This window comes from Triturus cristatus, chromosome 5_2, assembly GCF_964204655.1.
Source record: "Triturus cristatus chromosome 5_2, aTriCri1.1, whole genome shotgun sequence".
Classification (NCBI taxonomy): Eukaryota; Metazoa; Chordata; class Amphibia; order Caudata; family Salamandridae; genus Triturus; species Triturus cristatus.
In genome coordinates this window covers 423716964-423742999 of record NC_140588.1, presented here as the reverse complement: position 1 = coordinate 423742999, position 26036 = coordinate 423716964, and the positions used below count along the sequence as shown (strand labels likewise).

The following is a 26036-nucleotide window of genomic DNA, read 5'->3' as shown; positions in this document are numbered from 1 at the left end:
GGTAGGACCGGAGGCTTCGGATTATGCCTTCTTCCTTCGCTTTAATTTTTACAGCAGCAACACAACAAAACATCAACAACTACATTTCCCATGAACACTTGGGAAACAAACGTTTCAATAGTAGTCCTTTCTCTCTGTCCGCACCCCGACCGGCCATCATAGTCCATCTACGCTGTTTCCTCTTCCTCTTTCTTCGCTGATTAGCAGCAAGTTAAGTCGTTTTTCCTTATTTCTCCTGAGTTTGGGGGTTTTGATGGGTGTTTCTTCTGTTGTTTGCTAGCGCTTGCACTGTATTTCTCCTGGCAGATTCCCTGCTAATCGCAGGACGCTTAGAGCAGAGTTCTTCAATCTGTGGGGCGCGCCCCCCCAGGGGGGGGCGCAACACCATCTCAGGGGGGGCGCGCACTCCACACTAAGATCTTACCTTTGTTGGTCCTTTGCTGTCCCGCGTCATCGCATGTCTTCACCCATTTCAGATGGGAATTTTTTTATTGGAGAACTCCATAACAGAGGGTTGGAGGGGGAGGGAGGGGAAATAGATTAGGCACACAGTGCGCTTTTGTCACGTAAAGAGCTAACAGTTAACCTTCCCAGGAGGGGATTAATTAGTAGAGCTCAAATGATTCAGCTGCAGTGGAAGGCAGTGTCTCCTCTGCTAAAACCGAAAGCAAAGGAACGAACAGACAGTCCTGTTCCTTCGCGTTCGATTTCATAGCAGAGGAGACTCCTTGTCTCCCACTGCAGCTGAAATGACTGCCTGTTTTTTTCTTTCAGTGTTAGCAGAGGAGACATCCTGCCTTCCACGGCAGCTGAAGCATTTTAGCTCTACGAGTTTAACCCCGTCCTGGGAGGGTTAGCTCTTAGCAGAAAGGAGACAAAGTTTCTTTTATATTTACACAGGTAGATGCCGCAACGCCCGCAGGGCTTCAAGTTACCAAAAGAGAAGAACAAGTTACTTACCTTCGGTAACGATGCATCTGTAAGAAACATTAGTTAGTTAGATTCCTCACCTTAGAATATCCCCAGGCGTCAGGCTGGATCCGGAAAGATTTTTGTAGCAATACCCCTTGCGCGTCGCTAGGCGTCGTCTGCGGCTCCGCGTCCGTCAATGTACATAGCTTTCCGCGCCAGGAACGCAGAGCCATGCAAGAGACCGACACTGGTGCCAAAAAGTCTAGGGCCCTGAACAGGATGACCTTAACCCTAGATGTCGGTTCGCAGAGCGGGGAGGATGGGTGGGTCGGTGAGGAATCTAACTAACTAATGTTTCTTACAGATACATCGTTACCGAAGGTAAGTAACTTGTTCATCTGAAAGAAACACGTTAGTTAGATACCTCACCTTAGAATAGATACCCCAGCAATACCAACCCTGGTGGAGGGTCTGCGAACCAAGATCACACCAGAAAGTCCTGGAGAACAGAACAGCCAAAGAAGCCATCTCTCCGGACTTGGCTGTCCAGGCAATAGTGCTTGACGAACGTGTGCAGTGAGGCCCACGTCGCCGCCTGACAGATGTCCTGCAAGGGAACTTCCCGTCCCAGGGCAGTAGTCGCCGCTGTGGCCCGGGTGGAATGGGCTCTCAGCCAGTGGCGTCACTAGGGTTGGTGTCACCCGGTGCGGGTAACTCATGGTGTCACCCCCTCACGACTTACCGCATGGACCTCCTCCGCTCCGAGTCCGGCTTCCCCCTCATTTCAGGGCGTGCCTGGCGGTTTAACCAGATTTAACAGGTGGATGCGTTTCTGCCAGGCAGCTCTCCACCATGGTGGAGTCGTGTGACAATGACACTGTAGTTGAGCCTCCCACCCAGGCATGGACATCGGGGGGAGGTGCTCCTACAAGCTATTCTAAATAAAGGTCTCAGTTCAATAGCACATAAATGCCCAATAAAGGGCAGCCAAATATAGCCCCCGCCCCCCTTCCTGTACTCTTATGGGAGTGACAGAAGTAAATGGTCGGTCTGAAAAATGATAGCGCCACAGATTCACCCCTTGTGTCGTCTTCACATTTCAAATTACAGATGGCTGCCAGGACACCAGGTCACATGATAGTGAATTTTAAAGCACATTTTTCATTACATATTCAAATTGTATCAACTTTCAAAGCACAGTATATAGTAGATGATGACCTTAAAGAACATCAGGTTACCCACCCAGTCATATGTACCCATAGACATTCTATCAGAGAGCACCAAAAATAGACACAAGTAGTGAATCAGAGGGAACAAAGTAAAAGTGAGACCAGCCCCCACATGGTGTGTAGCGAGCAAGCGCAGTGAGCAACCACTACTAGGGGGTGTTTGGGGGGTTGAACTTCTCCACCCCAAGAAGATTTGGGAGACAGAAAGGGCAAAACAAAGCAATTTTCAACACATTGATCATTACATATTAGATTGTATTAACTTTAAAGCATAGTAAATGATTACCTTATAGAGCACCAGGATATCCAGTCATAAATCACAGACATTCCAACAGAGAACACTAAAAAATGAAATGTCGAGCATGAAACATGAATTTAAATATAACCAATTTATTCTTCTACCACCCAAATCTGTGTAGACAGTGAGCGCATAGCCGTGCCTCAGCAGACAGAGACCCCTGTGCCTGTTAACAACAGTGTGATAATGACTCATTAATCAGGTTGTACAGTGGGCTACCTGCTAGTCAACAGTTTATTGGAATTTATAATATCATAGATATGGTACTTTATACTGGTGTGGTGTTCCCACTATCCGGCAACATGATATATCAGTGGTCGAAGTGGGGGGAAAAAGTAGGGGAACTGTGGGTGGAGAATCAGAGGGCTGGAATAACCCAAGGATTGGATTAGTGGGCGGAGCCAGAGGTGTGGCCAGAATGCGCAAACATCCCTATTTTTTGTATTTGGTTTGACTGCCCAGTTTAATCAACCAATGGATACACATGATTATTTAAGGTTATAACGAGTTATTGACAGTAAAATGTATTCACAAAGTGGGATATACTTCTAATCGCAGAATGTCCCCAAATACGATAAAAAGCACAAGCCATTTGTCAACGAGCCATGGAGTTTCTGTCATCAGCACTTCTCCCTTTTCCACAACAGCAGTTCAAACATGAATGGCTAAAAATCCTAGTTTGCAAATGTTTTCTAAATAATAATGGCTCTGCCATATTTGCCTCATAATGCAAGATCTGCAGCATGATCTGACCATTTAAACGAATAAATTGTTTGTAGCTCAAACGTATCAAAAGTTAATAAAAAATGTGACTTGTGTTGCTGCGGAGTAGATGACAGTTAATAGCTCACTGTTATATGTTAGGATTTTAACTTATAAACTGCAAGTAACAAAAGGATCTCTCTGACAAAAGCAGTAGCCCACTGGCCTATTTACATTATGTGCACCTTGTGATCTGCATGGTACATGTTCTTTGCAGCAGATACATTAACCCTCTGAGCTACCTTTCCATGAGTCAAATTTTCCATTAGACAAAATTCCAATCTCTCTCTACGTAGAACATTAATCACCAGAGTCATCATGACATTTTTATTGTTACCGAAAATTACTGGAGGCCAGGAAGGAGGCAGCAAGCACTTTTAAAACCATAATATACTTGCAAAAATGATGCCTCCACCTAAAGTCAGCACCTGCTGCGGTCACAGTGGTTGCGCCACCCTAGAGCTGGCCCATCTCAAGGGTCCTGTGATCTCAGTGACAGGGTCACTGTTGTTCTAGGGTGTGCTGCTTCATAGGCCTGCCCTCAAGACTGGAGGTGAACTTCAGTATGAATAGTGGTGGACAAGCCTTGAAAGTTAACCTACACTTGTCATGCTACGGTCTCCCTGCTGGTGCAACGACACCGGGGCTTCTAATATAAGGTCTAGCATGAGATAGTGCTCTCTCAGTAGAGTGGTCTGATGGACTGGTCATGAAGGCTGAACCTGGTTCCCCAGTTTCAAATTCAGCAGCTCTGTCCATAGTGCCATATCCTCTACCCCACACTGAACACCATTCTGCCCCACTGAGAAAAACTCACACTGCCTTCAACTACAACCCAATTGTTGCCAGCTATAAACACCTGGATGCGGCTCAATTGAAATTACACACTGGGCAAGAGCAATATGTGGCCTACATTTACAACAAAAAAAAGTGACAGCATCCTGGAAAAAGCAAACAATCATAGGGGATGCAAAATTTCACAAACCATGTGAAATGTAAGCAGGAACAACATGGTTACCTTAACGCTTTTACACTCACTGTTCAGAAATCAGTGAGTGCTTTTGTCTGAAAAGTTAAGGACATGACTACAGGGCCCTGAATGGACGTATTTCAATGGTCATTGCTTATATCCTTACAAAACGTAAGCAGTATGGTAAAAAAAGACAACATCCCTAGATGCAGAGCAGCAGTACAAATTTTGTTTTTCAATCCTCACATTGCAGTACCTCCAGGATTGGTGCACTAGTTCCAAGCCCAGGGAAAACAAAGCCAAGACAACAAAAATAGAGCTTCACTGGCAAACTCTGTAAAAGTGGCGCTAATGTGTTTGGGTGTGAATACAATAAATCTGGCCAGTTTGCTACCACTCTGTCTCACATTATTTAGTTATTCATTTTTCATATTTTTAAACTTGTATTCACGATGCTGCCCTTTGGAATTAAATGTCAGAAAAATACGTCATTGATTTCCAGCAAAAGTGATTTCTTTTTTGGATCCATTTCACAGGTGTGCAAATAAAAGATAGGAGAGGAAAGAGAGTGAGAACCCCGTCTTGCAGGCAGCCACTGTTTTCAGTAAGAGTCAGACTAGAGAAGAACTGCCGCGCTAGCGGGCGAGACTGAGGCCTGAAGTTATTTACAAGAAGAGATACACACAGTAGTATAACACCCTTCGAGGTACAGACACGAGCGGAGATCCGCATAACCTCGGCTTGACCACCACCCACCGCCACCTGACCCACATGGCTTAATCAATTGGTGCCGCCCGACCGGAGAAACTGAAATACACTCACCTGCTGAGTTGGCAATGATGGCAGACAAGGGGGGGGGGGGGGGGGACTACGTCGGTCGGTCGGTGGCTAGCCTTAAGCCTGGCTCCTTAGAATAAAATTAAATTATGGCGGGTGGTCAAACCTGCTGAGACCTCCTCATCGACCCTCGTGATGCCGAGTCACGCGGCGCACTTAGGGCCCAATGCGCATGCGGGATTCCCGTCCCGGATTCAAAATTACGATCACTGCATCCCTCTAGTGACGATGCCGAGGCACGCAGACGCGGTGGAGGAGGAGAGAGTGCGCACTGTGCACAGGCACCTCCTCCTCCGTTTGGGGTCCAGACGGTGGAGCCTCTCTTCCTCTTTCGAAGGATGCGGAGGCGGAAAGAAGGTGGGCAAAGTGACCGATTGCCCGATGTGAAAGGGGGTCACCACTTTCGGAAGAAAAGAAGGGCGAGTCCGGAGGACAACCTTTTCCGGATGAACAGAAAGAAAGGGAGGCTTAGATGACAGAGCCTGGAGCTCACTCACCCGTCTAGCCGAGGTGATAGCTACCATGAAAGCAGTCTTAAGAGTCAGAAGACGAAGGGGACAATTGTGAAGAGGCTCAAAGGGAGCGCACATCAGAAAGGTCAAGACAAGATTCAAATCCCACTGAGGCATTACGAAGGGGACAGGAGGAAACATGTGAGTAATGCCTTTAAGAAAACACGAAACAACAGGGGACTTGAAAAGAGAAGGCTGATCAGGAAGCCGTAAGAAAGCAGAGATTGCAGAAAGATAACCTTTCAAGGTGCCCAGAGCAGAGCCCTGCTGGGCCAAAGAAAGAAGAAAGAGTAGAACCTCAGAAAGAGGGGCGGAAAGGGGATCCACAGCCTTTGCTGTGCACCATGCCACAAATTTGTTCCACCTGCAGGCGTATACCGATTTTGTGGAGGGACGCCTAGCTGCCAGAATCACATCACAGACTTCAGGAGGCAAGTCAAATGGCATCAACTGTCGCCGCTCAATCTCCACGCATGGAGGTGGAGACTGGACAGGTTCGGGTGGAGGACCGTCCCCTGCTGCTGCAACAGAAGGTCCTCCTGAAGAGGCAGTCGTACCGGAGGATCGATTGACATACTGAGTAGCTCGGGATACCAGTACCTTCGTGCCCAATCCGGAGCCACTAAGATGACTTGGGCCCGGTCGCGCCTGATCTTCTTCAGCACTCTGGGCAGAAGTGGTATAGGCGGAAAGGCGTACAACAGACCGCAACTCCACTCGCGACGAAAACGTCTCCGAGCGAGTGCCGTCTTGGAAATTCCAACGCGCAGAACTGCTGACATTGTGCGTTCTCTTCGGTGGCGAATAGATCCAACCAAGGCTCTCCCCATTGCAGAAAGAGACCTTGCGCCACGTCCGAGTTCAGACGCCATTCGTGATCCATCATGCACCGGCGGCTGAGTTCGTCTGCTCTGGCGTTCAGAGAGCCCGCCAGATGTTGAACCACCAGGATGATGCCCTGGTGTTCCAGCCATGTCCAGAGGCACAGAGCCTCCTGACAAAGGGTCCACGACCCCACCCCGCCCTGTTATTTGCAATACCACATGGCGGTGGTGTTGTCCGTGAACACCTGCATGACACTTCCCTGGACAGAGGGAAGGAAGGCTTTCAGTGCAAGCCGGATCGCTCTCAGCTCCAACAAGTTGATGTGGAGTTGAGACTCCGCCGGAGACCAGAGGCCTCTGATCTCCGCCTCTCCCATATGGCCCCCCCCATCCCGGGAGGGACGCGTCCGTCACTACTACGTGCTCCGGTTGGGGTAGGGAGAGGCATCGGCCCCTGACCCAATCGCGGTCCGTGAGCCACCACTGCAACTGTTTCGCAGTGCCCTCCGAGATCAAGACCTAGTCGGACAGGTTGCCTCGATGCTGGGCCCACTGAAACTTCAGGTCCCACTGCAGAGCCCGCATTCACCACCTGGCGTAATGCACCAACAGGATGCAGGAGGCCATCAGCCCCAGAAGCCGCGGCACCAACCTGACGAAACCCAGGATAGAGGCCAAAAGATGGGAATCAAAGCCTGAATATCCCGGACCCGCTGTTCCGGAGGATAAGCCCGGAACAGCGCCGAATCGAGAACCACTCCGATGAAGAGGAGCTTCTGGGAGGGTCTCAGGTGTGACTTCGGCACGTTGATGGAGAACCCCAGCAAATGCAGGAGGTCGGCCGTAGTCTGGAGGTGGGAGACGACTTGCTGGGGCGAGCCCGCCTTCAACAGCCAGTCGTCGAGATAGGGGAAGACTGGAACCCCTGATCTGCGCAGATGAGCTGCGACCACCGCCATCACTTTCGTGAACACCCGAGGGGCACTGGTGAGGCCGAAGGGGAGCACGGTGAACTGAAAGTGCTCCTGACCCACCGTGAACCGCAGGTAACGCCGGTGGGCCGGCAGGACGAGGATGTGAAAATAGGCCTCCTGCAAGTCCAATGCTACCATCCAGTCTCCAGGGTCGAGGGCAGCCAGAACCTGAGCTAAAGTTAGCATCTTGAACCGTTCCTTCCGGAGGAAGGCATTTACGCTCCTGAGGTCCAAGAAAGGGTGTAGGCCCCCTTTGCCCTTCTTCGGAACCAGAAAGTAGTGGGAATAGCAACCACGGCCTACTTCTGGACCAGGAACGCGCTCGACGGCCTCTTTGGCCAAGAGGGCCGTAACTTCCTCCCGCAGAAGATTCAAGTGATCCTCCGATATACGGTGGCACTGCGGTGGCATGGCTGGAGGGGTCGTCTCGAAGGTGAGGGAGTAGCCCCTTCGGACGATTTGCAGCACCCACCTGTCCGATGTGATGGATCGCCAGTGGAGCAGGTGATGGCGAACTCTGCCGCCCACTGGCGTGGAATTGGCCTGAAAGCTCGGACTAGGAGGGCTTTGAGGCGGATGCTGCCGGGGTGGATGTGGACTGACCGGCACGTTGTCCTCCAGTACCGCCACGGCGGAATCCACGTCCGTGACCGCGTGCAGGTTGGTTCTGCGGCCGGTGGCTAGGCGGACGTGAGGAGGCGCCCCTTCCTTGGCCACGAAAGGGGCGAAAGGCAGAACTTTGCGGCCTCGGGCCGAGAGACCCAAGGACTTGGCCGTAGCCCGGGAGTCCTTAAAACGAGCCAGCGCACTATCCGCCTTCTCACCAAAAAGGCGAGTGCCATCAAAGGGCATATCCATGAGGGTACTCTGGACATCGCCCCAGAAAGACGTGGACCGCAGCCAGGCGTGGCGCTGGAGCGCCACCGTGGTGGAAATCGCCCTACCCAGCTAGTCCGTGGTGTCTAGTCCACACCGTATGGCATGTCGTGCTGCATCTCGCCCGTCAGCAAGCGCCTGGGAGAGACGTGTCCGGGCCTCCTCCGGACACAGGGGCAGCACGTCCTCCACCGTATCCCACAGAGAGTGGGAGAAACGGTCCAAGAGGCAAGCGGTGTGCAAAGACCGCAGTCCCAAACTCAGGGAAGAGAACAGCTTCTTTCTGAACTGTTCCAGCCTCTTGGATTCCCGATCCGGAGGAGCGGACGGGAAGGAGGATTGGGAAGTGGAGGCCTGGATAACCAGACTCTCGGGGGTGGGGTGTTGGGACAGGAAACTGGGGTCGCCCGGAGCAGGGCGGTGGCGCCAGCCCACGTTCCGATCAACAGGAGGAACTGTGGAGGGCTTGGACCAAGTGCCCTGCAGAACGTCTATGAGGGCCTCATTGAACTGCAGCAGAGACTCTGTGGAGCTTTCTGACGGTTGAAGCACCTCTGTGAGGATGTTAAACCTCACGGCCACAGCAGGCAACTCGAGCCCCAGGGCCTCGGCCGCCTTGCGCAGCACCACTGAGAAAGCTGCACCTTCCTCCGAGGCCACAGTCGGAGGAGAGATGAAACCAGGGTCCGGGGAGGTGTCCAGACCACTGGCATCCCCCAGTTCGTCTGCCCAGTCCTGTAAAAGTTGGCCCTGTCTGGCCATAGGATCCTCAGACCCCTCCCAGTCGCCCCCGTCATCCGATTCCTGTTAAACAGGAGGAATGATCGGAGCCGGGCGGTAGATGAAACTCTCATCCATCGGCGTCGGGTGCGGTATTGGGTGCGGCATCTAGCGGCGCCGCGCCGATGCCGGGCCCGGACAGATGGCTAAACCGGGGAACGGTGTCGTCCGGAGACGGCACCGGAGGCGGAACCAGTGTCGACGCCGGCGGAGGAGGCGTCGTGAGGTCGACCGGCGCCGGCAGAGATCCAGGCCTGGATCCCTTGGGGACCTGCGGCGTCGGGACCGAAGTCGTCGACGGCGCCGGAGCCGCCGGCACGCGAGGTTGCCCAGTCGAGCCCGCGGGGCCCGAAGGCGCACCGGCAGGCGTCGACGGCGGAGCCAGGCCCCTCATGGCCGAGAGGAAGGCACTGACCTCCGCCGGAGTCGCGTCAGTCCCAGGGACCGGGGAGACGGACGCGGCTCCTGCGGCTCCGCCGGAGCCACCCTGACCCTCGGCCGAGTCGCGCGACCGGCGAGGGGAGTCCGAAGAGCGGTGTCGCCTCTTGGACTTCTTGGATCGCTTCGACTTACCCGAAGACTTCGAGCCCGACGAGCGATGATGGTGGCTGCGGCTCCGCGACCGGTCCTTGGACCTCCTCCTGGACCGGGACCGTGAGCGGCGCGGAGCCGAGTGCCGAAGCTCGAGAAGCTTACGGGACCGCTCCCGCCTAGCCTTCGAGGTGAAGGCCTGACAATCGGGGCACGACTCTGCATCGTGGTCGGCCCCCAGGCAGTAAAGGCACCGGCGATGGTGGTCTGTCACCGACATCAGTCGATGACAGGAGTCACAGGCTTTAAACCCAGGCATCCTACCGGCACCAGAGTGGAGTCGACAGAAGACCAAAAAGAGTCAAAAAAGTTTAGTCAAAAATTGACTAAGGGGTAAGCTCTTCCCGGATCGGCGCTGTCTGGCGCGGAAAAAAGAAGAACTGACGTCAGCGCGCGAAGGCGGCGTCTAAGTACGACGACGTCATTCCGGCGCACGACGCCAACAACGGACGCGGAGCCGCAGACGACGCCTAGCAATGCGCAAGGGGTATTGCTACAAAAATCTTTCCGGATCCAGCCTGACGCCTGGGGATATTCTAAGGTGAGGAATCTAACTAACGTGTTTCTTTCAGATATGCCAGCCAGACATGTGTTTTTCAAACAGCCTGCAAATTGCTTGTCTTGACACTAAATATGCTTATAAATAAAGAAGTATGTATACACTTGTAATGTGACTTTTCTGTCTTTGTTCCATTTTATTATCAGTTATGGATCATTCAGGCAGCCCTAGAACGCAATTAAAAGTGCTACTATTTATATTTGCTGTTCAAAGTAAGCACAGATAACTGCTGAAAATATGCTTTAGGTGACTGTTTATTTTTGTACTGCATGGGACATCAAAATAATGAGCTGGCAACCCTAATCATAAGACTGGAAGTTTGTTGCAAGATCAGCACATTTATTTCTTCCGTCCTGATCCCTGCTTAATGCCATAATAACAATAGTTTAACATATCTGAAACCCTACGCTGCGGTCAATAACCTGATGAGTTACTTCAAGTGTCTAAGAATGCACCATGCTTTCAGACAACTCGCTCCTCATTCTCGCCCTTCATTTTCACGTCAACCCTGCACTCACAGCGATCACAATGCCCTCACACACATCACCGCTCACACCATTCACCCGGTAACCCTGAACTCACAGTGATCACTCTGCACTCACAATGCACTTGTGCTGTTCACCCTGTACCTCACCCTGCAGTCACATGAGCACACTACTCACCCTGCACTCATGCGACACTTCACTTATATGTTCCCCTTACTGCTCAATCTGTAATCTCACTCAAATAAGACTATCACTAACCATACATTCATTCGTCCCACTCTGCACTTAGATCCACACCATATGGTCACCTCACTCACCCTGCAGTCATTCCTCTTACCCTACTCTCACACTGTTGCATGGCTCACCCTGCACTCACATGGGTACTCCTGCCACCCACACAGCGCAGAGGTTTAATGTGCCTGCTACAAAGAAGGTGTACTATACAGGTCAAAGAACTGAGTGTGGGTAAACTATGAGTAGCGCTATAAAAATGAAATGTTTGCCAGAAAGGTGCTATAGAGAGATGGGGTGCATTGTTGGTGAGTGGTAGTGAGGAAATTCATGGAGAAGGAGGAGATGGGGAAGGGGGCGCCTAAACAGACCGTTGCACTGTGTGCGACCAGTGCTAGGGCCAGCCCTGGATAGTTGCGCTCCTGTACAAAAGTATGAGCATGTCATGCCCCATCAAGGTTTTTGTCCTAAATTACAAAAGGACATATTTACATGCACTGCAATCCAGCCTTTCAGGGGGGTCCTTGATAGAGGCAGCTCTGTTTTTGCCCTGATGCCTGGAATAATTCCTAAACAGATTCTTGTAAATACTGTTTTGTTTCATTTCTTTTTAATGTGATTGATGTGAGAGAGTCTATTACTATTTACAGAGAAATGTTTTGGTTTCATGCAACAACCATAAAAAAAAATATTTTAGATCAAAACGGGTCCTCACATATGAGAAATTGGAGGATATCCCAGATATTATTCGCTGTAAAATTAGTGGGCTGCTGCTTAATTAAAACAGTGAAAACACACATCACTATCTCTGAATATTAGATGTAAACACTTTTAGAATTTCGACCATAGCGCCTGTGCACCGTTAGTAGCCTGGCTAAAGAGGGTATGGCAGAGCTGAAAGTGAATCATTTAATCTCAAAGCTGTTCTAACAGGGGCCCCCATAATAGTATTGGCCCAGGGCACCCAAAATCCGTAACATGCCCCTGCCACCACGAAGTCTGCCAGAGAACATTGCTCTGAAGTAAAATAGGCAACATCATTAATTTATTATCAGTTCTATTTTTTTTAAACATAAGCCTGACGTGTCCTAAACCCCCACTGCTTCAGGCAAGCAACTTATCGTACCACTAAGGAATTCTCAATTAGGTGTTTGTTCAGCACCCTCTCTGTGGACTTTCACCTGTCTCTTCTGATCCATAACTGGGTGGTGGGCAATTATCCCATTATAATGCTGCCTAAATGTAAAAAATGTAAATTTGATACTTGTCGAGCGCACTACTCACCCGCAAGGGTCTCAAGCCGCTTGTACGAATACCGCTGTGGAGCCCATCCCGGCTTTCCCTGTGAGGCGTCCACTCCAGGGCACCCCCGAGGTGGAGGCCATGCATCCTTAGCGTTGTGGGGGCCGTTGTGGAGATTAAGCAAGCTATTGCCCAGATTTGCAGAGTGGGACTCCATAATTGGAATAGGCACCAAGGAGAGAATTATCAGGTCCGTGGAATTATTGAGCCCAAGACCCGCCGAGGCGGGGAATTGAACCCTGGTCCCGGGCTAGACCTCTGCATCAGGGTCTGCCGCTCTAATCATTGAGCCACACTTCTCCACAACATAAAACATTTGTTAATGGTTTCTAGAGAAGAATTGTTTCTCGTGTACCAACTCTGAGCTAGGGAGTGCTCGAAAAATCTGATAACACTGTCTCCCTTACAGTCACTGTTTTAGCTGAAAATGTCTGTAGAATATTCAGCTTTGAGAGAAACTGCTATCAAAACTCTCTTGCCTTTTAGCTCGTCCTATTTATGTGAGATTGGATTCTCAGCACTTGCAATATTAAAGACTAAGTACCGTTCAAAATTGGATGTAAAGCACAACCTGAGGATGGCAGTAGCAAAAATCCATCCACAGATTGACAGTCTATGTGGCTAAACACCGGCACACCCGTCACATTAATGTTGGTGGTGTTATTCTTAATCTATATAATGTGTAAAACAAAGCATCCTAGTAAAAACAATTTGCGCACATTTTATCTTGGAAAATTGTGTTTTGAGCTGTGTAATAAGCTTCTGTCATATCACCAGACCCACTCACAAACCTGCAGTTTACTAAACACTCTTATTGTGTTGAACATTATTTGCCAGATATGGCCCGTGATATGCGCGTGGCGGTCGATTATGTAGTGTACCAGATTCCAGAAATTTCTGACAGGTGGTGGGGGGGCCCAAAATCTAAAACAATTCAGCTTGGGGGGCTCAACCTACAAAAGTTTGAGGACCTCTGGCTTACAGCGTACCTCACGCGATTTTTGCCCAGTGACTGGTGCGGTGTGGTCCTCCCGCCGATAGGGGGCCAACGTTCCTCCCTGTGGGCAGCGCGAGTTTCAAAACTCGGATCACGGAGTTTTCTGACCAGCGCTGCCCTCAGGGAGATCTCTGCCCCTTGCCACCCGTGTGACACCCTTTAGGGTTGGTTTTCTCACATTCTTAGCCCTGAATGCCATCTGGGGTCTGTACTGAGCGTGGTGACTGACACCCTGCGGGGTCGTAATTGCACCAAGTGCTGTGGTGCTGTGGGACACGGTCCATGGTGGTTTGCCCTGTGACAGTTAAGGGCTGGTGTGTCCGCAGGGCTCTGCCCGTTTATTGTGCGCCTCTGACCACCCACATTCCCCTGGGCTCCCGCCCAGCTCCAAATTGTAGTGCCTTCGGGCCTTTACATTTGTGCTAGTGTGCACGCTGCCTAAGCATCTGTGACCCTGCGGAGCCTAATTTAACACAGAATGCAGGGAGATCACAACCAGTACCAGGAAGAGGACACCCTAAGCTACCTCCCCTGGGATGATGACTTTTATCAGGTAGTAGATGATTCTATCTATAGGGCTGTAGAGCAGGCCATGGGACCCCTTGAACAGCGTCTGTCGGCGCGCATGGATGAGGCTTATGCGCAGCTAGCGTCGCTTATTCCTACTCCTGCTCCCACCCCTGTGCCCACACCCTCCTCCCCGCCCAGTAAAAAGCCCTGCACCGAAGGGGTTGATACGGAGGCTTTTGCTCGCTTGAAGAGCGCCTTTATGACACAGGAGGCCCGTCAGCCAACCCAGTTGCTCCCTACGGAAGGTATTCCTCCAACCCCGCGAACCGCCTCGCCTGAGCCCCTTGACAATGGGGACTCCCCTAATACTGATGAGGAGGCGTGTTCCTCTAGGTCTTGGCTTCCAGCTTCGGGCACCGCACCTACCCCAGTGGGGTCTTCGGACATGTTGGACCCAGACGATATTGTCCATCCAAGGTCTTCGGACTGGGTTCTGGGGAACAAGGTGGCCCACTACGTGGCGAGCCATCTGTGTAAGCCCATGGACAAGGACGCTCGTAGCCGCCTTCGGGCAGAGAGCCCTCGCCCCAGCTTAGAAGGGAAGGTGGCACTGACCCCGGAGATCGACCAGAAGATGGTGACCTTCTCAGCAAAGTTTATTAGGGACCCTAAGAAGGGTATCGACCGTTCTTGACGCACTTGCCAAGACAAACTGCTGGATGCAGTAGGTCCTGTCAACAAGATCTTAGACATGGCTGAGGAAGCCAAGATGTCAGGGGCCCTAATCTCCCCGAGGTCCTCTCCAATTGGGCGCAGCGGGTGATCGTGTTCATTGGGAACGTGAATTGCACGCTCTCCACAGAGCGACGGAGGTCACTCCTTATTAAGATAGACCCCAAGTTGGGTGACCTCACCTCCTCGGAGGCCGGTGCTGTGGCCCAAGGGGGTTTGTTTGGGGACCCCTTCGTCAAGGAGTTGGGGAAGTTTGTTGCTACTTTCATGTCCCTTAACAAGACGCAATCTAACATTCGGAAAGTTTTTACCCCTCAGGTTTTTGAGAGGGCCAGACGTGGCAGGGGCCGCTCGTTCGGCCGCTTCAACAGCTCCGATCGAGGGCAAGGCTCCGGTCACGGGAAGTTCCAGGAGTGCTTCAATAACTTCTATCCGACAAGAGGGCAGAAGTTCTGTGGGCGTGGAAGCCACTGCGGCCAGCAACAAAGTGCTGGAAGAGGTGAGTGTGCTGCCATCAGCGAGCCTGCAGGTGGGGGGGCACTTAGCGCGTTTCGTCCCGGCTTGGGTGCTGCAGACGGTCCAGGGCTTCCAACTGGAGTTTCATGGCCGACCATGTCAGCTATATCGCCCCCGCTCCATTACCTTCTCGCAGCGCGATGCAGAGTTAGTGCGCGACGAGGTGTTCACCCTCCTCCAAAAAGGGGCGATTTGTCACTCACAAGAGCATCCAGGTGGTTTTCTAAGCAATTTATTTTTAGTCGACAAGGTCGACGGAGGCCGACGTCCAGTTATCAATTTAAAGGACTTCAACGAGTGGCTGGTATACCGCCACTTCAAAATGGAGGGCATCCACCTCCTCCGGGACGTTTTGCGTCCGCTGGATTGGATGGTCAGACTCGACTTGAAGGATGCCTACCTGACTGTGCCTATTTTCCCCCCAAATTGGCGTTTCCTGCAGTTCAGGTGGGAAGGTCAGGTGTACGAGTTCACCACACTCCCTTTGGGTCTATCCTCCGCTCTGTGGTGCTTCACGAAGGTCCTTCGGCTGGTGGTGGCGTTCCTGTGGACGCGGGGAGTGCGGATAATCGTCTACTTGGATGACATGCTGTTTCTGGACCAGTGCCCCAAGCGGCTGTCTACCAAGTTGCAGACCGCTGTCAACCTCCTTCAGGGTTTGGGGTTCGTTATCAACGAGAAAAAAATCCCTTCTGGTGCCCGTCCAATGTGCAAACTTTTTAGGTTTCAATATCGACTCCGTGTCATCCACTCTGAGTCTTCCCGCAAGGAAGATGGCGAAAATCAGGCACGGACTACGTCAGACTTTAGCAAAGCAACAGATCTCGCTCCGCCAGTTGGCGCGGTTGGTCGGTCTTGTCGATTCAGACCATTTTCCCCGGGCCCTGGTACTATCGGGCCATGTAGTGTCTGAAGGCGCACCACCTCAGATGGGGTGACATATTCGTAGCTGATTCCCCTGTCGGACGAAGTGAGAGTCGAGATGCAATGGTGGCTCATGTATATGGGGGCCTGGATCGGTCGTGCAATATTCGGTCCAGCCCCGGATATCGTTATCGAGTCGGACGCCAGTCGCTCCGGGTGGTCAAGGTGTGGAGAGTTTTCCACAGGTGGAGCCTGGTCCACTCACAAGCAGTCGCTGCACATCAACTGCTTGGAGTTGCGAGCCGGGTCCTTTGCAGTTCGGTGCTGGACAAAGGACAGGGTGCAGTCATGTGTCCTCCTCAGGATGGACAATGTTTTGGCGGTCCGCTATATCAACCACCTGGGGGGCACCAGGTCCAAGATGCTGGCGGATTTAGCCAAAGGTTTTTGGCACTTTTGTCTGGACAACCCGATTTCGGTAACGGCGGAATATTTGCCGGGGCGGGAGAATGAGGTGGCCGATTGGCACTCCCGTCGCCTGTTGGATGCCAGTGTCTGGAAACTGGATCCTCAAGTTTTTTCCCTCCTGTCGGAGAAATGGCGCTCCTTCTCGGTGGATCTGTTTGCGTCGAGACTAGATCATTAGTTACCGCGATTTTTCAGCTGGCGCCCGGATCCTCTGGCGGAAGCAACGGATGCTTTCCTCCAGGACTGGCAGGGGGAACAGGGTTATGCATTTACCCCGTTTTCCATGATCACGCGAGAGTCAGCTCTGCTGCAACGCCAGCAGACGGAGGTGGTCTTGATCACGCCATGGTGGAGGTCTCAAGTGTGGTTTCCGGTTCTACTGGAACTTTCCTGGGATTTTCCAATCCCACTCCCCCACTCTCCTCACATTCGACTCAATCCGGACCTTGTTCCCCATTGACTAGTCCAAGAAGGGACGCTATGACTGATGGCCTGGAGGATCTCCGGCGTTGCTGGACACTCCCAGGCCTTTCGGGAAAGGCTGAGGACTTGCTCTCCAAGGCGTGGGCAGATAGCACGACCAGGCGGTGTGGATCAGCCTGGCACCGATGGCGTCGCTGGTGTGTGCGACGGGGTGTTGATCCTGTAGGGGTGGATGTAGTCCATGTCCTTAAGTTTTTTGGTGAGTTTAGCAGAGGATCGTTTGGCCTATTGGTCGATTAACACCTTTCGGTCCGCGATTTCTGCCGGTAACATGGTGGTACCGGGTTCTGCTGCCGGCAAACATCCCTTGGTGTGTCGCCTACTCCAGGGGATCCGCCTTTTGCTTTTGCTGGGACGTAAATAGGGTTTTGAACCTTTTTCTGGCTTGGCAGCCAAATAGGTTTCTCTCTCGTAAGGAGGTGATAGCCAAGTTGGCAATGTTGTTGTGTCTGGTATCCTGCAGGCGTGTCTCTGATGTAAGAGCCTTGGATATTTCGGCCAGAGTCTTTTCACTGGAAGGGGTATCTTTCACTGTAAGTCGAAGAACTAAGTCTAACACAAGGATTATTTCGTACCCAGCTTTTCCAGACTCCCCTAAACTGTGTGTAGTGCAGTGCCTCCGTGCCTATGAAGAGATAACTAACGATTCTCGCCCTCCGGGTGAAAGACAACGGCTCATTGCGTTACGCAAGCCATACAAGGCAGTCTCATCCCGACCATCGCCAGATGGGTGCGTTGGGTAATGCAGGAGGTGGGGACTGATACCAAACAATTTGGTGCTCATTCAGCGAGAGGTGCGATGGCCTCTAAAGCTTTCGCCCTAGGGGTGCGATTGGAGGATCTGATGCGCGCTGCTGATTGGTCCTCGGATTCCAACTTTAAGAGGTTCTATTTCAAGCCAGTGCTGGAGGTAGCAAGGTTAGTTGTCGACAAGCTTTGAACCAGCATAATCTGAAGTCTCCGGTCCTGCTATAGAATGAAAATTTGCCTAGCCTTCGTGCTGGTAAGTTTCAATTCTATTAAGGATTCGGAGGCGAGGATTATCCCTCCCAATGACTTTGGAGAAGTGGACCCTCCCCGTATGACTGTAAGTAATCCATTTAGGGGGGTTATTTCTCAGTTTAGTCTAGCGTTGTTTATGATGTTGCACAGTTGATGTTCCTTATGATAAGTTCATTGGTTTCGGTTCCGCCTCGGACACTGCCTCTTTTGCAGGAAATGATGGTACCAAACAGGACGCATGAAATCCGACAGGAAACAGCGTAGATGGACTATGGTGGCCGGTCGGGGTGCGGACAGAGAGGAAGGACTCCTATTGAGACTTTTGTTTCCCAAGTGTTCATGGGAAATGTAGTTGTTGATGATGTTTTGTTGTGTTGCTGCTGTAAAAATAAAAGCGAAGGAAGAATTGAAACTTACCAGCACGAAGGCTAGGCAAATTTTCATTATAGCTCTACTTTGGTTAAACTATTGATACAAATAAAAAAGAGGTGGCTGTATGACTTACTTGCAATAGGTATTCCAATTTATAGAACAACTTGCGCAATTCAGAGCTGTCATCTGTCACAGGTTCTCCAGTTTCTGTAAACTCTCTGCTCATCTCAGTTACAGCATCTTTAAATTGAAAATGAAAGAGTTAAAGAAAAGTGGAGTATCATGATGAGATGATTTATACTTCTTTATGAAGAAACAGAGTACTTTACCGAATAAATGTGAATTTCTACTTCAATTACAAGAACCTGCATTCTATCAAAGGCACCGGACCGCAAGTGTGAGAACTCCTTGGCTACTGGTTCGCTCTTCTCTATTCTCCAGTAGGAGCTGGTCTACACGCCCCACCCCAGGGTTCTTGATACGCAGACCTACAAGCCTAATTCCTGGAGAGCCCAGATGGCAATAGTTGTTAGTATAGCCCTATAATTAGAGCTACGCCGGTCCCCCAGCCCAGAATATACTCTTTGCTCTACGCGTCCTTGGAAGTGCTACCAGCACATGCAACATTCCAGAATACCTATTATCCTCTGCTCATACGCTTCTTCACACAGAATTCCAGTTAGAATTCCTCACACAAGCTCTAGTCACTTTTAAGTCCTGATGATCATCCTGATACCTTAAATAGGATCGAAACGCAGTCGACTACCAAACCGTACCCACTTTTTGATTAATTTAATTGTGTGGTGTGGGCCATTTCTGTATACTCTTATGTTGCATACTACATGTCGGTATCATAGCGTGCTTGAGCACCAAGCACGTTTGATCACCTCACTTCATTGTTTGTCTTAACTGATGTTTAATGTTTATTGATTTATATGATAGCTCATTAAATGCACATAATTGTATTGAGAATACATGTTTTTCTAATTTCTGTTAGGTACCACTGTTTTTGTTGTATAATTGATTTTCCAAGTCTCTAGTGATCTCTGAATAACCCTTGTACTATATAACAAACATGTTAACAATAAATATAGTAATGTAGCTGAATGAGGCATCAGAAGCTAAGAATACTTTTTTGGTAGGGATGAGTGTATGTTTTCACAGGCAAATTATGCATAATTAATATTACACATTTTTGTAAATTTGATTCGCCACATCTTGCTAATTCATAGACAGATTTTGAAAATACATATATACTATAAAGTATAATCTGGAATTGCCTCTAAACAGGACTAACTCCAGCAGTATTATTCAATTAAAAAATAAAGATTAGCAGGAAAGAATAGGTGGATGTTGCACAACACCAATGAGAGACGGATTGGCAGATTATCCACATTACTAAATTTAGGGGTAGGATTGAAACATGGGTGTTTACAGGGCAGAACAAAGGGTGAGCATTAGGAAATATGAGAACAACCACATAGTTATAGCTGGTTGGGTATTCAAAAAACGTTCCAATGATTTTCCACACCCAAAGTTTGCATCTGCACTTGGTGCCAAAACAAGCCTAGCACACCTGTACAAATGAAAAGAAAAAAGTTACAATTTTGAAACCGTTTCTTACAGATACTTAACTTTCTCTGTTAGCAACAGTTTGTAGATGTTCTAATGCAGTGGCTGGTGGAAAATAGCAGAAACCAAAGCAACAAATGTTTTTTGACCAACTTCGACATTTTGTATGGAATGAATATCAATGCAATACTGTTTTGTGAATGCATTAACACCTACACATGTTTCTACCTTACAAATGTCAGCTTCTAAGAATGCCAAAGTTGCCCCCTTCTTGCTCACACAGCGTGCAAGTGATGCGCTTCAAAGTGTTTGATTCTTCTAAGTGCCACAGTGAAGTCTTTTTACGATAGATATTATAAAATTAATGTTTGTTATTTATTCTGGTCATAGGAAACGGTAGCCTCAAAATTAACTCCTCTAGATGTGCAAGCAAAGCTTGAATTGTGTAACATTACTAGATATTTAATAGTACCTTGTGCTGAAGCACAAAGGGTATCAACAAGTAGTTGAACAAAGTAGTTAGCAAAACCTTTTCACCTTATTATATAGCCTGCGTTTGTAGGTTCTTTAGGAATGTCCAAAAAATATTACAGAAGCTGCAAATATCCAAATTCTAAGAACTCAGGTGGCATGTCACCAGATTCAATGCCTATAGGATTCAATGCCAGTTCACTTCACTGACTTAGAAAGTATTTGAAGTGCATAAGTTAGGTAATGAGGTTCATTGTCACTGAAGAAGTAACAGGTAAAAAAGCTTAAGCGGAAGTTCTTTCTCTATTTATTCATACATCATACTCAGAAACTTGTGCAGCAGCAATCAGCAGGCGTAAAATCGCCATTATCTGCTGCCATGTGTTGCATGGGGTCACTCACTTGTAAAAGAATCTGTTGAAGTAACTTGTCTTGGTCTGCCAAGAGGCACACTCTTTTTCGATTTCGACTCAAGTGGACTGCAACATGTTTGAATCGAATTTTGGTAAGTGATCTATCAAAGCTGTTGCCTCAGCAAGGACCATATATGCACCATGACAATGAAAACAGTTGTAAACATTGCTGCTATCAAAGCAAAGACCACAGTTGCCACTGTGACAGGGACAAAAGCAGCAACCAGAGCTTTCAGCAGAGGAGGAGGTACAGCAACAACAACAGTCATGACAGCTTCTTAATAGTCATGGCAAAATCCTCTGGTAGCAGCAGGACAGTTCTGTGAAGCAAGTCATATTAACAGGACCAACAGCAACCACGGTTGCCATTAGAACAGTAATAGCAGTGACAAAATCTTCTGGTACAAAAGGGGTCACACTAGTAACAGGAGCCACAACAGCAGCCAAACCACAGGTGAGCATTTCCAACACCACAGCAACAAAAACCATTGCAACAATAGTTGCAAGTGATGACAGCACCTACACAAGCGACAACAGCTTCCACCAGAGCTGTAATCAAAGCTGGCACCACAGTAAGGACCCCATCTACAAAGTCTGTCACGACAGGAGCAACAAGTGCTGCTGCAAAGGCAGTGGCCAAAGCATGGACAACAGCAGTTATCACCATGGCAAAGGCATCAACAGCTGCTGCAAGGGTGGGACAACAGCAGTGACCAAAGTGCTAGCTACTGAGAAAGACAAAAAAGTGATGAGTGGGATACTTAAATTGATCGCAGCCATAGGTAATTACTCAAAGGAGATTCCAGTTCATGTCATCTATCGCTATGCCACAAAAGACACAGACCTGATATATGCAAATCACCTTTGGACCAGTTCCAACAGGAACAATCTACCCGAAGTGCTAAATCACATCGCTTCTTAACATGAACAGAAGCAACCCCAGATTGGTTTCCAACTGGTTGGGACTCATCATCGAAGTACAGCTCGAGTCCTTCAGCACAGTGAGCAGGTGACCCATGCCTCAGTACACCCTTTGCACTTAGGGCATCTCAGTGAGAAAAACAAACAGGTACAACAAGGTCAATAAGTAATAGCCTTAACTACTGGTTTTGGGAATGCATGACTGTTCTGAGACATGCAGAAAAACGCACTGACTGTTCGTTCTTTTTCCTTGAGTAACCGGCATTATTTTGCAACTTCTTTGTCCATGTTTGTTATTCCCCTCCTTTCGGTGCATGCAGCACAAACAGCTTGTGGGTATTTGTTCATGCATCAGTAAGCACATTAAAGCTAAACCTGTTGCACTTGCCATTGATGTTTTACAATGAAGGAAGCTTGGTTCCAGTTTTTCCTCTTAATGGCTACCTGCACTATACACTACTTACCCCTTATTTATCATTGTAAAGTTTGCTGGGAATAATGCTATATAATGTTCATACTAAGGTTTTTTAAATACATATTGTAAACATTGCTTGTGTTTGAAGACTTTTGATATTTTTAGTTCATTCTGTAGCAGTAGGCTTAGAGTAATTGCACTGCAGCAAGATGTTCTAACTATTCTACTCAAGCCTGATTTGATTGCAAAAGCTGTTTTATTATGCAATACTCCAGAAGGTCCCTGTAGTACTTTGACATGGAATCTTTAATCAAACTCAGCACTCTCCGTCAATGCTTTTACTGCTCAAGCCATTAGAGAATTCCCCAGTCTGCTTCAGTCTCCACGGGGTGCCACCAAAACACAAAATGCAGATGATTGTACGTTTTTCCAAATGTATTCTAAAAACATCCAGACCATAACTACAACTTGATGCTACAAGGTACGACACCCCAGCAAACATGACAACTGTGTCACATAAGTAAACCCTAAGGACGCTTTAAATTCTATGTTTTTGTATGTACTTTGATATGTCTCGCCATTCTGGAAGTACCGTTGATTTTGGCTTGTTGTGGTGTTGTTCAGAAGGGTGAAACAGAATATATTTTAATTCTGTAAGTGGGAAAGCATGTGGAAATATGATCTATGACACCCCAGCTCCCCTCAAAAGATTCTAACTGAACAGCAGTACAGGGCCAGCCTGAATTAGTTGCTGTAGGAAATTGGGTTTTCGATTGAGGGGGTGAAAACGCTTCTATAGCAACAACTACAATCCTCGTCAGGGTGAACCATAAAACTCATTAAATTAACCTATTTATTTTGAAACCAGAATGAGAAAAATCCAATCAGTAGAACAGGAGTACTGACTTTTTAATGTTTTTAGTAAAAACTAGTGCCTAAAAGATCAAAAAGCCAATCACAGACTTCTAGTCACGCGAGACTGGGGCAAAGTCAAAAGTTATGGCCGATAGTGTTGGAGCGCAGTTCAGATACACAAGGTTCACAGGGTTCAGTCTCCGTCTACCTTCAGACATAGAAAAATGGATTTCTACGACTTTTTGGGGCACCATTAGTCCAAGAAGGGACAAAGCAACAGCCCATTGGGACAACGCCAGTGCATGAAGGGATAACGCAACAGAATATTTCTACATTAGAAGTAATCAATACTAAGAGCATTGCAAACATGCCCAGCGGTTCCCAAGACCCACCAAGCAGAAAGCAAAAAAATATTGCACTTGAGGATGCACGGGAGGATGTGGGAGCCGACGCTCCGCAACTTAATTTAGTTGGAAACCAAATTTTAAATCAAACTAAAACCAGATCTGAAGGAGAAAAAGGGATGAAAAGCCAAACCACTGAGACAAACCAGGACGCTAGATATTTCGATAACCCACGGGTATTATTTACAAACGACAACACCGCTGTGGGGAGGAAAACAAATCAGCGGAACTCGGACACCCCTCTCAGCAAACACATAGCCAAAAGGGAGGGAGAGGAGTCACGGAACAGTCAGCTCCTGCTCTCAGACACAACAGCCTCATAAACAATTGCCAAAAACGTCTTGATACCTCAAAAACAAAATCAAATCAGCCAGGGCCCAAAACGGCAAGGAAGCATAGGCCCTACAGAAGGTAACCAAATTGCATTGGGATGCCCACAAAATGAGGTCAGCTGGCCCGCCTCAAAAAACCAAAAAGACTTTTCCAACCGGGCAGGGACGAGGGAAACAAATGCAACATGGGTCATACCTGAATATACCACTAAAGGAAAGCACAACATTTTGAACCGAGGTAACATACTGCGGTTATTATCTCACATAACATCACTAGCAGATATAACAACAACAGAATTAGAGTCAATAAAATTTATTAACAGCGGGGATTTAATGGCAGGTGAAAAAACAAGCGCGACTTGGAGCTCTCCAATAATAGCACATAAAATACTCTTAGAAAGCAATATTCTACCAAATCACCAGCGGGATGAAACTTCAGGATGTAGCCAATGAGAACTCCAGGAGGCTGGATACCCTACCGAAGAGGAGCCACTAAACAGGATTTTCTGCTACGGAGAAGAACTACCTCGAAGTCAGGCCGACCGGCGATGCACCTTGGGCGGATCGACGAGCATGTAGGTACCAGTCTCTTGTTGTTTCTCAGATCACTTTCTGATGGAAAATTTTAGAAGTCCTAAGTTTTGTTTTTTGGCTGTTTGGGTACCTTTAGCACTACTTTCAAGTGTCCAGGATTAGGGGAGCACTGCTTGGATGGTAGGACTCACTTAAGGCAGGATCCAGGTGTGATTCAAGATTGTTGGAGCTTTTTTATGTCCCTGAAGCTCGGAAGAAAAGGTCACCCAACTAGCCCTTGTAGTCACTCTGGTAGTCTTGGGATCAAACAGCAAGGCAGGCCTTAAGTAGCAGGGCAGCCCTGAGGGTACATGCAGGCATCAAGCAACATGGCAGTCCTCTGGTAGCAGCAGAGAAGACTGCTGAAGCACAAAGCCAGCCTCAGGCAGTGGGCATTCCTCTGAAGTACAAGGCAGTCTTTCTGGGGGTCCAAGAGTGAAATGAAGAGTGGGTTGAAAGGTCCTACTGGCTGAAGAAGGGTGAAACCCCAAAACCGGTCCTAGGATGCTTGTTTCCGGTCCAGGGAGGACCTGGCTTGGCAGTTCGGGCTGGACTGTTCCCATGAGGCACAGGGTCAAGACTGATTTGCATATGGCCATGTCTAAACTGGGGTGGCATGGTGAGCAAAATAATGATGGATTTAACCCATATGTCTTGACTGGGGTGAATGTTTTGATTTGTTCTGCATTCCGTCCATCAATTGTGTGTCTTTTGCTTTCTCGCCCTAAGTGTGCCAGGTATGCCAAGACGTGGGTCCTGGTCTCACTGTGCCACTGGAATCAATATATCCTGGCTGAAGAGGGGTGAAACCCCAAAACCGGTCCTAGGATGCTTGTTTCCAGTCCAGGGAGGACCTGGCTTGGCAGTTCGGGCAGGACTGTTCCCATGAGGCACAGGGTTAAGACTGATTTGCATATGGTCAGGTCTAACCTGGAGTGGCATGGTGAGCAAAAGAATGATGGATTTAACCCAGATCTCTTGACTGGGGGTGAAGGTTTTGATTTGTTCTGCATTCCGTCCATCAATTGTGTGTCTTTTGGGTCCTACTTTTATGCCTGGTACCAGTTCTGAAGTGGAAGAAACTTCTAGAGTTCTCTCCCCCACACATGGATCTGGAATTTCCTTCCTCCCTGCCCAGGCTCAAAGAGGTCTGAGGTGACAAAAGACTGGTGTGAAGTTGTTTGTGAGTGAGCTGAGGCAGCTTCTTTGAAAAGTAAGTGGGGCAGGGAACAGCTCTGCCCTAAACATCTAGGCAGGATGGCCAATCCTGCTAACCCTTAGTCCCCCTTTGTCCTACTGTCATGGAGAAATACACAAGGGGAAAACTGCCATGCCAATCACATTCATGTGACCCAGGACACAGGATGCAGGCACCAACTGGTTAGGGTAAGAAAATGGCAACTTTCTAAAAGCTGCATTTTCAGAATTGTGACTTAAAATCCGACATTACCTTTAAAGATAATTTTAAATTATAATTCTTTTCAGACCAAACATGGCATTTCTACCTGTTCCTAATCAAACGTTATTACTCATTAAAGGTATTAAGGTAACCCAATGTAATCATATGAGACAGATGGCTTCACAAGAGTGAAAAATGAATTTAGTAGTTTTTCACTACCAGGACATGTAAAACTTAAAATTACATCTCCAACTTTTAAATACAATGCATCCTCCCCTACGGCTGATTAGGGCCTGCCCCAGGGGTGACTTATACATGTATTAACAAGCATTGGCATAGCCAATAGGTCTCGCCTTTGGGACCTTATAAATGTTTAGCCATGCAACAGTTGATGTTGTTCCACCAAGGATATTGTGCTGCATAACTAAATACTTATAAGGTACCAAAAGCGAGATCTATTGGCTATGCCAATGCTCTTTTTTCTTTTGTTAATAAACCCTTTCATAATTTGATTGGCATATGAGAAACGTTAGGGTTCAGCCTTACACTTGCTAAAGTGATGAAGAAGATGTGGGTTAAATTGTATTAAGATTAG

At 48.6% G+C, this 26036-nt stretch overlaps 1 protein-coding gene across 3 annotated transcripts in view; it reads right to left on the bottom strand.

Moving 5' to 3' along the window:
* Positions 1 to 26036, bottom strand: part of FYCO1 (FYVE and coiled-coil domain autophagy adaptor 1) — a 785579-nt gene that overhangs the window by 672999 nt on the left and 86544 nt on the right. For all 3 annotated transcript variants that reach the window (XM_085607344.1, XM_085607346.1, XM_085607347.1), the window contains exon 3: positions 18220 to 18326. In XM_085607344.1, the coding sequence (XP_085463470.1) occupies positions 18220 to 18326 (107 nt within the window). The remainder of the gene's footprint in view (positions 1 to 18219; positions 18327 to 26036) is intronic.